Raw genomic sequence first — 13,750 nt, 5'->3', positions numbered from 1 at the left:
TTCAGTTGCGTTGAAACAGGAGCGCTGTGCATTCACTGTACACGCTTGTCCTTGAGAGAGATGCTCGTGCTCAACACATATCATCAGGACACTCCAGAACAGAAGAGTTCAGTCTTCACACGCGGCTTAGCTGCTCGCAGTGCAGGTCACCCAGACACTTTTAATGCTCATTTCATGCCATTTCTATTATCATTTAAAATCCCCTATTATATTGGCAAAATGTGCTCCGTAATCATGAATTTATCTGTACCTTAGCAGCACCCATACAGACCAACTAATGGCTTAGTTTACGGGTCACCACTAGGGTGACATCAATCATTTAATATTTAATAACTCTGTTGTAAAAGCAGAGGTGGACAGTAGTGACGTCAGTGACATCAGTGTTTTTCTTTAGAAAACATTACTTCACAACATCCCAAAGCATAATATTGTACTTTTTACTAATTCATATTAAATATCATTTAATACTTAATTACATTAGAAATGTATTACTTTCTTTTTTTTACACAAATACAAGTAATTCAAAGATTTACTTGAGTACAAGAAAGTACTTCATTTTTAATGTTTCCTAAGTATTAAAGGTAAAACAAACAACATGTATTTATCAAATGTAGTGCAGTAGAAAGTATGACATTAGGATTGTAGTGAAGTAAAGTTTTCCAAAGAGAAACGCTGATAAACTACAGATACTTTTAAAATGGACTAGAGTACAGTAAAAATACTTCCCTACGGTCCGCCTCTGTGTAAGAGTAACGTGTCTCTTGAGGTTGAAATATTTCTGCACCTGTACATCATAGCTAACAACCATTAGCCAATCTCCCGTACCTTATTGTTTTAAAATGTAATGCTTATCAAACTAGCGTTTATGGATATCATGTGAACACTGTTTTCTGATTATTTTACTACTTTAATCTCAAAAGTTTGTTTTTATGCCAAGCATGCCTTACATCTTCAAACGGCGTGTTTTATATGATTTTATAATCGTCAGACTTCTCTCAGACTGTTTTCTTAACGCATAGATGTTCAGAAAGAGTTGAAATTGCCCTGATTGTTCTGTTTCTTTATTTCCCCCTCTCTCTCTGTGTTTGCAGGCTTCTCGTTAGTGCTTCCCAGGATGGAAAACTAATTATCTGGGACAGCTATACTACAAACAAGGTAAATGCGAATGTTAAATAACATATTTGTCTGGATTCTCTCAATTAATTTAATGAGGTATGTCCTATGGTGCTCTGCAGTGTGTAGCATTAAATCTTATTCAAATTATGAATGAGTTGCATACTGATAGCGGGCAAAGAGCACCCCCTTTCTAATCACTAAAGCATCAATCACTTCAGTTCAGAGCAAGCTCACTGAGCGCTGCACTCCTGCAAAAAGTTTTTTTACAGTTATTTTTTTTTGTTTTGATCATATTATGATCATTATGGTTGGAAGATGCATCTAAGTATTGTAATCAGCTTTGTTTCATAACAGTGCATGGATGAAATATGTTACCACATTGATTTGTTTTCAGTATATAGTTAAGGCCAATTGTTGCATCGTCACCTGTGAAACACATTCAAAGAATCATTAACTTGACTTCTGATTGAATTAGACATATCTGTATGTCTGAAATCTGATCTCATTATTAACTGTGTAATGATACAAGTAGAGCCAGCAAACCTGTTTTTATATTCTGTCACCTGTATAAGCTTCACGTTAATAGAGATTCAGCATCAGTAGCGAATGCGTCATACGAACACTAAAATGCATTTGATGTGTTGATGTGTAGGTGCATGCTATTCCTCTGCGTTCCTCGTGGGTGATGACTTGCGCCTATGCGCCGTCTGGAAACTATGTGGCCTGTGGAGGCTTGGATAACATTTGCTCCATCTACAACCTGAAGACCCGCGAGGGGAACGTGCGCGTCAGCCGTGAGCTGGCTGGACACACAGGTGACGGTTTTCACAAAACCATGTTTTCTCTTGGGAGTGGGAGTGAGTTACGCTGCTGTTTAACTGCTGTCTTCACACAGGCTATCTGTCCTGCTGCCGCTTCGTGGATGATAACCAGATCATCACTAGCTCCGGCGACACCACCTGGTGAGTTTGGGTACTGCCTCAGAACCAACCACTCCGTTCCCATGACGTTCTCACTGATAACACACACTTAGCCTATAGGTTCAAACTCTTTTTGTGTGAAATTTCACTTTTGAACTTGGCTTTGTTTTTAAATGAGCACAACTCTGCTGTTTTTAATGTTGTATCATTTAGTCATTTCCTTGAGCACTGGATCAGGTCTGTTAACAGGCCAAGTAACAATAAATGGAAATGAATATTTGAAGAGGATAATTTTTATACAGGTTGTTATATTTATACCTCTAAACAGGAACATTTTTACTGGTATATCAATTGTAGTAAAAAAAAATCTACCTGTATCACTTAAGAATATTGTTGGCTCTGACAGTTTTTTTTTCTTCTATGTTTTAAGCTGATTTGTACGCTAAATGCAGAAATGTAAATGTTCCAATTGTGAGAGATATTACAAAGAATGTCAGCTGTCTTTACTAGGGTGCAGCGATACCATTTGATCCGATCCGATCCTGAAAATTCTGAGTCTCTGCCGATACCGATCCAATCCGATAGCAGCGCAGTTTTTTTTTTTTTTTAATCTATGTAGAATTTCTATACTTCTGTGTGTCTGTGTGTTAAACACAATCTACTACATATCGATAACTTCATTTGAATGAAAAATAACAAATGAAAAAATATATAATCATAATCTATGACAAAAATACTATTATAAACTTGGTTTATAATACAGCAAAAGATACTCTAGAAAAATCACGGGTGCACAATAATTTTATAAAACCTAGTGAAACATTTTTATTTACAAATAAAAGTGAATAAGTGTAGGACTAAATCTGGTGAAATAATACATATTCATGAAAAAACAAGCAAATACATTTATATATAAATATATAGGCTACTATAAAATTAAAATGCATTTCTTTTAAATCTATAGCACAGTAATGAAGGCAGCAACATATGATAGATAGGACAGATAATAATATGATTATTAACATATATATGATAGGTTATTAACAACATATGATAGATAAGACTGTTAATAATCTTTCATTGTGCAAAAGGCTCTAATATAGAGCAGCAGAAATCCCGTGCGCAGAATGATGCGCTTGAAGCGGCACGGAGTCACAGCGCGCAGCCCTCTGAGTCCACATAGAAACGTTCAAAGTACAAAGGGAAGAGATATTGATGTGTAGTGTATTAAATCTGTGCGTAAGTTTATCAAGCCTTTTCTTTTAGCAGTTTTAAGCCTCAGTAACTGCGCTCTTGAAGAGAGTTTGACTGTAGTAACCGAACGCGACGCGGTTTGAGCGCTGAATGGATGACAGACAGCCGCGGCGGAGAGAAGAGTTTACCTGAACTTGAATTTAAAGACTTAAATATTCATCTGTACCTCAGATTAAACTATGGAACAGCTTCAGAACACTTGAAATATAGTGCACGAAAACTTTATGGTGCTTTATAATGTTTTTGTGCCTTTCGTAGGGCTCAACAATAACACAGAATATTATGACATATAATATTATGCATCCCTAGTCTTTACTACCTTTTGATTTTCTTAAAAAAAAGATTTTTGCAGAGGTTTATCTATGACTTAAGATGCAGCCAGTGTGAAAAGCTCCAAACTTTGAGAAACGGTGTTACTCTAAGTAACTTTATATTAATTGTAACAATACCTGAGAATGCGATATGGTTTAGTGTGATAATCAAATGTAAAGTCTGCTGTGCTGTTTATCAGAGTGAAGAGCAGCACTGTGTTCACTTACACAGGCTCAGCTTATAATACTGTGTTTTCAGAGTGCCTCGTTCACATTACATGCTTCTTTTCCATCTAAATTCACAAAATTGACAACATTTTTGTTCACCGTAATAATAACTTGAACAGTGTAACTTTGAGTGTGTGTTTGTGTTACAGTGCTCTGTGGGATATCGAGACAGGGCAGCAGACGACCACATTTGCAGGTCACACCGGTGATGTAATGTCACTGTCTCTGGCCCCGGATACGCGTCTGTTCGTATCGGGCGCCTGTGACGCCTCTGCCAAGCTGTGGGACGTCAGAGAAGGCATGTGCAGGCAAACTTTCACCGGCCACGAGTCCGACATCAACGCCATCTGTGTAAGCGTCTCGCACGCACTCACCGACATACACTTGGGCTGTACGATAGATCAAAATGAAATCACAATCGTGATTAGGCAGAAGCTGTGATTGTGATGCGCATCTTGTCAGTGAAGCAGGGTTCTGTGATCAGTAGTAAATCTCCAACTGAAGGCCAGAGAAACTCCAAATACACCAAGAGATCCCTATAGAGCTAGCTGAATAAACAGATTTAACTGCTTTCATTGATCCAGCGTGACTAATACACACGACTATGACAATATATAATTTATCTGAGTTCTCATTATTATTATTTTCATTATAATAAGGTATATAATAATGCAATGCCTTTATCACTGCTTAGAATACTTTGAAATATGTTGCGTGCCTTATTCTGTGTAAGAAGTAGTGCTGTCAAACTATTAATCGCATCCAAAATAAAAGTTTTTGTTTACATAATATACGTGTGTGCACCGTGTACATTATATTTATAAGACATGCACATACAGTATATATTTTGAAAATATTTACATGTGTGTATATATATATATATATATATATATATATATATATATATATATATATATAAACGTAACATGTTTTTCTTATATACTGAATGTGTTTATTTCTATATATATATATATATATATATATATATATATATATATATATATATATATATATATATATATATTTGGGATCTTTGGAGCACACATATACTATGTAACCAAAGACTTTTATTTGGGATTAATAGTTTGACAGCACTAGTAAGAAGCCACATCATCTCACAGAAGGATTTATTTCAAACACTCGACTGACGTTATGAAGTGAGTTTGGAGTAAAGACATGTTATTAAATGTGGTATTTTTTACGTGCTTTCAGATGAAGCAGCATTTTCTACACAGAGCCGTAGTTCACTGGGAAGCTACACAAACAGCTTTCATAATCGCAGAACGATTTCTTTGATTTCATTATCGCGCGATTGTTTTTTTGCGCTGTTTGACAGTGATCTACGGCTCTGTGTAGTAAATGCTGCTCCATCTAAAAACAGGTGATGGAGATTTACTACTAATCACAGAACCGGCTTTACTGACGAGATGCACATGACGATCACATTCGATTAATTTTGCAGCCCTACATGACAGGTGTGCATCGCATGTATAACATGGTAACCTGGCTGTCTCGTCTCAGTTCTTCCCCAATGGAAATGCGTTTGCCACGGGCTCGGACGACGCCACCTGCAGGCTGTTTGACCTGCGTGCCGATCAGGAGCTGATGGTTTATTCTCACGACAACATCATCTGTGGGATCACCTCCGTGGCCTTTTCCAAAAGCGGACGCCTGCTGCTGGCCGGCTACGACGATTTCAACTGCAACGTGTGGGATGCTCTTAAAGCCGACCGCGCAGGTCAGTGTGAAAGAGGAGATCTTCTGCAGTCATGTTGATGAATGGGTGACTTATTTCACAAACCCCAACTTACTGACCAAGCTGGCGCTTTGGTGTGATCAAACACCTGAACAAATGAATCTACGTCTACATTTAGTCCATAGTCCTTTAACATAAGAGCGACGAGGCTCCTGGTGTCGCCCACTTCCAGTCATTTAAGCAGAACATTTTGTTGTAACATGGCACACTCGTTTTACGTGTATTTGACGCCACCTATTGTTGTGGGTGTATTATTGACATGTCAAAGTCTAGACCCTGAATATAAGATGACCAAGTTTTTCAGATGCATTTCCAAGAAAGAAACATCGTCTTATATTCGGGTCAATACGGTATATGTACTTATTCTGCACAAATAAGCAGCAACTCTGAATCCAAAAAAAACAAAAGCACACAAAAGGGTAGTGAATAACAATATACCAACATAATGATATTAAAATACACTGTTAAATAAATAAATAGAAGGCCATAAAAAGCTTGGCCATCCAAATAAACATGCACATTAACATCACAGGTTTAAGAAAATGATGTAGTAATCTATACCTTGGGGGAGGGAAAGGGTTACTGCCGGAGGAGCAATATACATTTAGTCATGTAGCAGATGCTTTTAACCAAAGCGACTAACAAATGTCTTAAATATACTCAGACATTTAAGAACATTTCACTTTCCTAAACAATATAGCCAAGTTTTATAGAAATTACCAGAAGTTCCTTTCATTGTGTGTCTGATTCTCTCGTTAACAAAAAAAATCTTTAATCCATAAAGAATGAGTAGGGTTGCAGGAGATTTCCAATTAAGTCAAATTAAACGTCTCACCTGTAGTGTTACGAAAGCTTCAACACACGTCTTATATTTGGGTATGTTAGGCGATAGAGAAAGGCAACCAAATAAAGCTGTAACAGCCAGAGGTTTAATATGAATTTTGAAAACTTCAGATAATGTAATTTAAAGATCTGGGATAACATTTCGATTCTTGTAGTTGTTTACCTATAGTAACTAATGTAGGAAGTATGTCACATTCACAGAAAATAGTCCATCACCACACACACACACACACACACACACATCCTTATTGTGTGTCTGTTGTATGTCCCGTTTGCTCTGTTTTTGCAAATGATATGTATGCATTCTATGAACATCCTTTTATTTCAAAAGAATGAAATGAATTTTATTGCAAACGAATATCAACAGATGGGATGAAACATGGGATGTGTGTCACTGTAAGAGGTTCAATTTAAAGTGACGTGTGCATGTCGTGTGCTTGCAGGAGTTTTAGCGGGTCACGATAACCGTGTCAGCTGCTTGGGTGTCACTGACGACGGGATGGCTGTGGCTACAGGCTCCTGGGATAGTTTCCTTAAGATCTGGAATTAAAGCCGTAAGGTAAACTGCTCATTTTTAGCTACTCATTTAACAGGTGACAGCAGTGCATTGATTTGTCACACCAATTCTGACATCAGCTGATATTCAAGACTTAAGACTGTAGCTGCATCCCAAACGATGCACTATACACTGTGCACAATATGCACTATGTACTAGTGTATGAATTATATAAGATTATTCATTAAAGCTGCGACAGTTGAGTGCATGAAGTGTCCAACATCCACACTTTGTTTGTTCGATTATTTAACTCTTTCCCTGCCAAACACAGAATTTTCCGTGTTTTCACTGTTATACGCTAGGGGGCGCTATTACACCTCCTGAATGAGTCTAGAATCACTCGATCAAAAACACAGACCAGGAAGACGCAGAAACAAGTGATTTCATATGAAAACGTGCATATTAAAAATAATGTGATCAACACTAACCACATACAGTGCCCTCCAAAAGTATTGGACCAGTAAAGACAAAATTGCTCTGTTGGCTGTGGAGTCAAGACATTTACAAATATGATTAAAAGATGAATATGAGACAAAACTACAGAATGTCACATTTTATTATTGGGTGATTTTAGCAGCTAAGAAGTTCAGCACTTTTAGAGTTCATCCCTCTATCTGATGTGAGCATAAGTATTGGGACAGTTTCCTCACAGGTCTTTCTAAGTGATCAGCTGTGTCCTGTTGCATTAATTCTTCAGATATTAAAAGCAGGGAATGTGTCGTATCAGTTATATCCATTACTTCTGCATTCGATGATGACACACACAAACCAGGATGAAGACGAGGGAGCTGACTTTGAGAGAAAAGCAAGCAATTTGGATGCTAAAAGAAAGGAGGAAGTCAGTTAGAGCTCTAGCAAAAACAAAGGGCATGGAGAAATCAAGAGTTTAGAAACCACCAGCAACCAACAACAACCTGATCGGCTGAGAAAACAACAGTAGTTGATGACAGACAAACCATAAAAGCTGTGAAAATGAACCCTAAAAGACTGTCTGTAAAATCAGCAACAACTTCCAGAAAGCTGGGGTGATGCTCTGACAATCTACTGTCCTCAGGAGACTTTGACACAGAATTACAGATGCTACACAGCAAGATGACCTCTGACCAGCTCCAAACATAGAAAGGCAAGATTAGAGTTTGCAAAAAAGCACAAAGGTGAGCCAGAAGAGTTTTGGAACTGTGTTTATGGACCGATGAGACAATGGAAAAGCACTAATGTGGAGAAAAAGGGAACTGCAATATGATCCCAAGCATACAGCCTCATCTGTAAAGCATGGTGGAGGTGGTGTCATGGCGTGGGCATTAGGGATGTGCGCTACGACTAATTTGACTGTCGTTTATACGGAAGTTTTGTATCCGACTAGTCTAAAAGCTAGAAACCCCCAAAAAATGGCAAAAGAAAAAAAAAGTGTGTGTGTGTCTATATAACAGCCTACACTTGAAATACTTTGAATCACACTGTCAAATCCCTCAATGAATTCTGCTAAAAATAGGTCATGATTATGCTTGCCTCGCGTTATCATCATTTAATATTAGGCGGTCGTTAAACAGAAAAAAAGAAAGAGCATACACTCAACATAAACCGGTGCATAGCTTATTTATTCAGATCGGCTGGAGCAATGCCGAAATGGAAAATCAATCAATATCTGACAGAATTCTTCATTTTCATAGTTAGCCAACATATAAAAACAAAAGTAAAAAAAAATAGGAACGTTTATCAAGGAATAGCATTAAAATGGCTTTAAAAAATGTACTTCATGTTGGCTATAATGTCTAAAAACAAAAGAATGCTAGTTTACTTGCTCAGACCATGTGCATGTGTTTCAAAAATGCTGGCGGGGAAAGAGTTAAGTGCATCATCGGGGTATTTAAAGGGCTCTTTTTCTTTTTGGCATGTTCAGTGTGAACACACTGTTACTCGCACCATTTATACTGCAACACATCATAGAAAAGTCCTTCAGTATGAGATTTGGGATGCACCTTGTGACTGCATGAGAGCGAATGCATCAGAAACATTGTCTGTTTGATCGTATCATAGTTTAAGTTGCATCCTCAGCAGCTTTCTGATGCCAAGCTTCCAGCAATGTCAGATTGGCAAAGAACCCGCTGTAATGAGCTGCTGCTCGGTCTCCATCAGAGGAGTGCATCTCTACTGCCACCTGCTGTTGCTTTGGGTCACAGCTGCTCATGGATAGGCTTTCTTGGGTCACGGAAACATCTTCACCTTTTCTTTTTCCCTTTCTTTCCAGATCGCATCCAGACTCTAAGGTTGACTGGAAGACCATTCCAAAATGAAAATGTTCGATTTTATTCCCCACTCTTCTTCTCAAACACAACAGAACTGACCCCAACATCTATAAACGACAAAAGAGCAAAAATTTCTTCTTTGGGAAAGAAAAAAAAAAAAAAAGAGCACAATTGTTACACTCAGCTAGATTGTAGTTGGTAAGTGGATAAAAGTTGATAATTGTGCATCCTTCTGGGACCATTTTCTGATACTGTATTGAGAGAACACAAGACACTCATTCCACTGCTATTGTCATTATGCTAACGTCATCTATCTTTAACATCAAAACAGGCGGTTTTTCTAAAGAACTAGCTCGATAGCTTTATGGGCCGTTTTTGGACCTCTCCCCCAGTCAGGATCGCAGGCGTGCTTTTGTCTCCTACTTTTTAAATGTTTCAGGATCAAATTTATAGTTAGGAATTAAAACAAGCGTGCCGTTCTCCAAGCTGTCACAGAGCTTCTTCACATCAGTAAACGGTCAGGGGTCCACTAGCTGCTATCAGGCCGGTATATTTAGTCCCAGGAAATTTGATTATTAATGTTGTTCTTTCTTTTTTTTTGTTTGCACAAGTTATACAGTTTTGCAAATACGTTAACTAACCAAGCACGTGCTGTTCATGATGACGAATGCTTGATTGTCGAAGACGAAACCATGTCAATTTTAACCATACTTCTCATGCTTTTTGAAAAATATAGAGTAATTCAATGAAGATTAACCAATCATTTTAATAATTTTATTTTATATTTTTCTTATCTTCAATGTGGAGGATGTTGAAGGAGGGGTGGGCAGTTCTTCATTTTTTTGGTTTCAACAGAGGTGCCCGTTTTGTGCTTGGAAAACAGTTACTGCTCTGTGAATGACATGTTGTATAAATCAATGTTTGAAAATAATGATATTGAAAACTTTTTAAGTTAAAAAAAATCTAAAAAAAAAAAAATCTTCTTTTGGTTGTCTGCCATGGGTGGGAAACTCGTAGAACCGCATGCTGTAGAATTGCTTAAAAGAGGTGCATATGGAACTAAGTCCTTGATGTTTTTCTTTTTTCTTTCTTTCTTTTTTAATAACCTGTTAAATAGATCATCACAGTATTTATTTTTTTTCTTTTGCTACTCTGTGCATACACAATTTAGTTTACCTTTCAAAGCTATGCACTAAAGAGAAGCAAACATGTTGATCACAACGGCGAATGGTGAGATGTTCTGTCCCTGGAGAGTTTGTGAATCCCACACACACACACACACACACACACACTGACCCTGTACAAACACACACACACTCAAATAACTAGAACAAAGAAATCTCTCTCTGTAGCAAAAGAAAAATTTCAGATACAAAGACAGTGCTAGAGACATTTTGTAACAAACAGGTTTTTTGTTCTTTAATAAAAAAAAAAGGAAAAAAAGACGCAGCATTTGAGTGGCAGAACTTTTCTGTTGTTTCCTCTCGACCTGTATCAAGAAAAGCGCTCTTTCCTTAGCTGTAGTGGCATTTCTTCCATTCTGTTATTTCTCTGCAACATTCTGTACAAAAAACAAAACAAAACAAAAAAGTGCTGTCGTTGTGCGTTAGGCCTGGAGTTGGCAAGAAAAAAAAAAAAAAACTAAAAATGAACTAAATGAGCTTTTCTTTCTCCCTCTCCATACGAATAACTTACAGCTCTGCATTCCCACTGTACCCTTCTCCATCTTTTGTATTTAATTTTAAAGTCCGTGTACAACAGAAAGCTGGATGCAAGATAGAAACTATATAAAATGTACTGTTATTTAAGATGTAATAAAAGCAGTTTGAGACGATTTTGTTGTTTCTCTCTTTTTTAATGATCTACTGGAATATTCAGCATGCCTGAAAAGAGATGGTATACTTTAAGCATGAAGGAAAGCAACATTTATTTTTATGCCAAATTTAAAAAGTTATGCACAAAACAACTTTTGTCTATAGGTGGTGCTATAACCAAACTTTAAGAGTAGGTCTCCTGCTCATTTACAGAGTAACATACCACAGTATTTTTAGGTTGTATAACAGTAAGTAATACTCTGACACATTCAGCCACTGTGTTTTTTATTTCCCCCCAAACTGAGAAGAAATACAGCTTGTAAATGTTTCTGTGACTGTACAAATACTCAAAAAAAAGATTCTCCAACACTGTTCAATTTATTTAAAAAAAAATATATAATTTATTTAACACCATTGTTAGGTTTCCCATTTAAACAATTGCATTGTGTTAAACTGACTTGAAACAGTTGCGTTTCAACTCAATTTTTTTTTTTTGTTGAAAGAAAATGTTTCAATTAAGTTGGCCAAAAGTAACATTTGATGCTTGTTCAATTTACTTAGTTAATCCAACACAATTATTTACAACCACTTAATTAATTTGAGTTGAGAGTACATCAATTATTTTACTTGTGTAACTAGGAACTGGATTTCCCCTTCCCATCATGCTTTGCACAAGGCTGGATAAGGAGAGAAAATCTTCAAATAAAATATTATTTTAGGCATTTTTTTATTAAGATGATTAAATTGGGAGACTTCCTAATGTTTAATGCTCTTATGTTTGTATTTAAAAGAGTTCTGGTATGTTAGTGTTTTTGGGGGTTACCATTGTGGTACAGTATAGAGCGGTGGTTCCCCCCTAAAGGGGGCGCCAGAGTTCACAGCGGGGGCACGGGAGCAGATATACTTTGAGGTAGGGCTGGGCGATAAAACGATAACTATAATTATATAGTGATATAATTTTCCTCAAAAAACAATTTCGATAAATATTCAATGTTGGAAAAGTGGAACAAAACACACGGACCACATCCTCTCGGTTCAACTGATATAAACTAGTTTAAATCCAGATAAAACAGCAGAACACTGTGTGCAACGATACAGTCAGAAGGCTTTTCAATCTACAAATCACCATCTTTTACCATGGATTTACTGTAGTAACACTCACTACACCATGCTACTGTGGCAGAAATGTGGGGCTAGCGTTTGTGCATTTATAATAAATTTAGACTACGGTTTCTAGGTAGCCTATTTATATGTAAAACCGTATAGTTGTATTTTTACCACAGTATTGAGGTGCTATATGTGTGGTTTTAACTCTGGTTATCATGATGTAAATGTATGCTACTAGGAAGAACAATGGTTAATTTTAATAAAACTCAAACAGTCAGAAAAATAAAATTTCACCATATAAAAAAGGTTGTTGCAATTTTTACAGATGTTACTGATTTTGATAATGAACATAAATTTACATCTGCATCCTAACTCAAACTATTACTGTCAACTCATTGTCAAATGTGCATTTCTAAGAGACAAAAAAAAATATTATTATTGCATTTATTTATTTATTTATATATATATATATATACAGTGGTGTGAAAAAGTGTTGGCCCCCTTCCTGATTTTTTTTTTTTTTTTTTTTTTTTTTTTGCATGTTTATCACACTTTAATGTTTCAGATCATCAAACAAATTTAAATATGAATCAAAGATACCACAAGTAAACACAACATGCAGTTTTTAAATGAAGTTTTTTATTATGAAGGGAAAACAAAATCCAAACCCACATGGCCCTGTGTGAAAAAGTGCTTGCCCCCTAAACCTAATAACTGGTTGGGCCACCTTTAGCAGCAACAACTGCAATCAAGCGTTTGTGATAACTTGCAATGAGTCAGTTACAGCGCTGTGGAGGAGTTTTGTCCCACTCATCTTGGCAGAATTGTTTTAATTCAGCCACATTGGAGGGTTTGAGCATGAACCGCCTTTTTAAGGTCATGCCACAGCATCTCAATAGGATTCAGGTCAGGACTTTGACTAGGCCACTCCAAAGTCTTCATTTTGTTTTTCTTCAGCCATTCAGATTTGGATTTGCTGGTGTGTTTTGGATCATTGTCCTGCTGCAGAACCCAAGTTCGCTTCAGCTTGAGGTCACGAATAGATGGCCGGACATTGTCCTTCAGGATGTTTTGGTAGACAGCTGAATTCACGGTTCATTTATCACAGCAAGTCTTCCAGGTCCTGAAGCAGCAAAACAGCCCCAGACCATCACACTACCACCACCATATTTTACTGTTGGTATGATGTTCTTTTTCTGAAATGCTGCGTTACTTTTACGCCAGATGTAATGGGACACACACCGTCCAAAAAGTTCAACTTTTGTCTCGTCAGTCCACAGAGTATTTTCCCAAACGTTTTGGGGATCATCAAGATGTTTTCTGGCAAAACTGAGACGAGCCTTTGTTCTTTTTGCTCAGCAGCGGTTTTCGTCTTGGAGCTCTGCCATGCAGCCCATTTTTGCCCCGTCTCTTTCTTATGGTGGAGTCATGAACACTGACCTTAACTGAGAAACACTTTTTCACACAGGGCCATGTGGGTTTGGATTTTGTTTTCCCTTCATAAAAAAAACCCTTCATTTTAAAAACTGCATGTTGTGTTTACTTGTGTTATCTTTTATTAATATTTAAATTTGTTTGATGATCTGAAACATTAAAGTG

General features: G+C 37.0%; 1 protein-coding gene across 3 annotated transcripts in view; it reads left to right on the top strand.

Moving 5' to 3' along the window:
• Positions 1–11,063, top strand: part of LOC306849574 (guanine nucleotide-binding protein G(I)/G(S)/G(T) subunit beta-1) — a 50,781-nt gene extending 39,718 nt beyond the window's left edge. For all 3 annotated transcript variants that reach the window (XM_079384710.1, XM_079384711.1, XM_079384712.1), the window contains exons 5-11: positions 1,092–1,155; positions 1,769–1,931; positions 2,012–2,078; positions 3,979–4,180; positions 5,351–5,567; positions 6,872–6,987; positions 9,233–11,063. In XM_079384710.1, the coding sequence (XP_079240836.1) occupies positions 1,092–1,155; positions 1,769–1,931; positions 2,012–2,078; positions 3,979–4,180; positions 5,351–5,567; positions 6,872–6,978 (820 nt within the window). In that variant the 3' untranslated portion in view covers positions 6,979–6,987; positions 9,233–11,063. The remainder of the gene's footprint in view (positions 1–1,091; positions 1,156–1,768; positions 1,932–2,011; positions 2,079–3,978; positions 4,181–5,350; positions 5,568–6,871; positions 6,988–9,232) is intronic.
• The last annotated feature ends 2,687 nt before the right edge of the window (positions 11,064–13,750 follow it).

The sequence above is a fragment of the Barbus barbus genome (genome assembly GCF_936440315.1).
Source record: "Barbus barbus genome assembly, chromosome: 29".
In the NCBI taxonomy this organism is placed as follows: Eukaryota; Metazoa; Chordata; class Actinopteri; order Cypriniformes; family Cyprinidae; genus Barbus; species Barbus barbus.
Note: the sequence above shows the minus strand (reverse complement) of the source record. Positions and strands in the feature narration are given on the sequence as shown.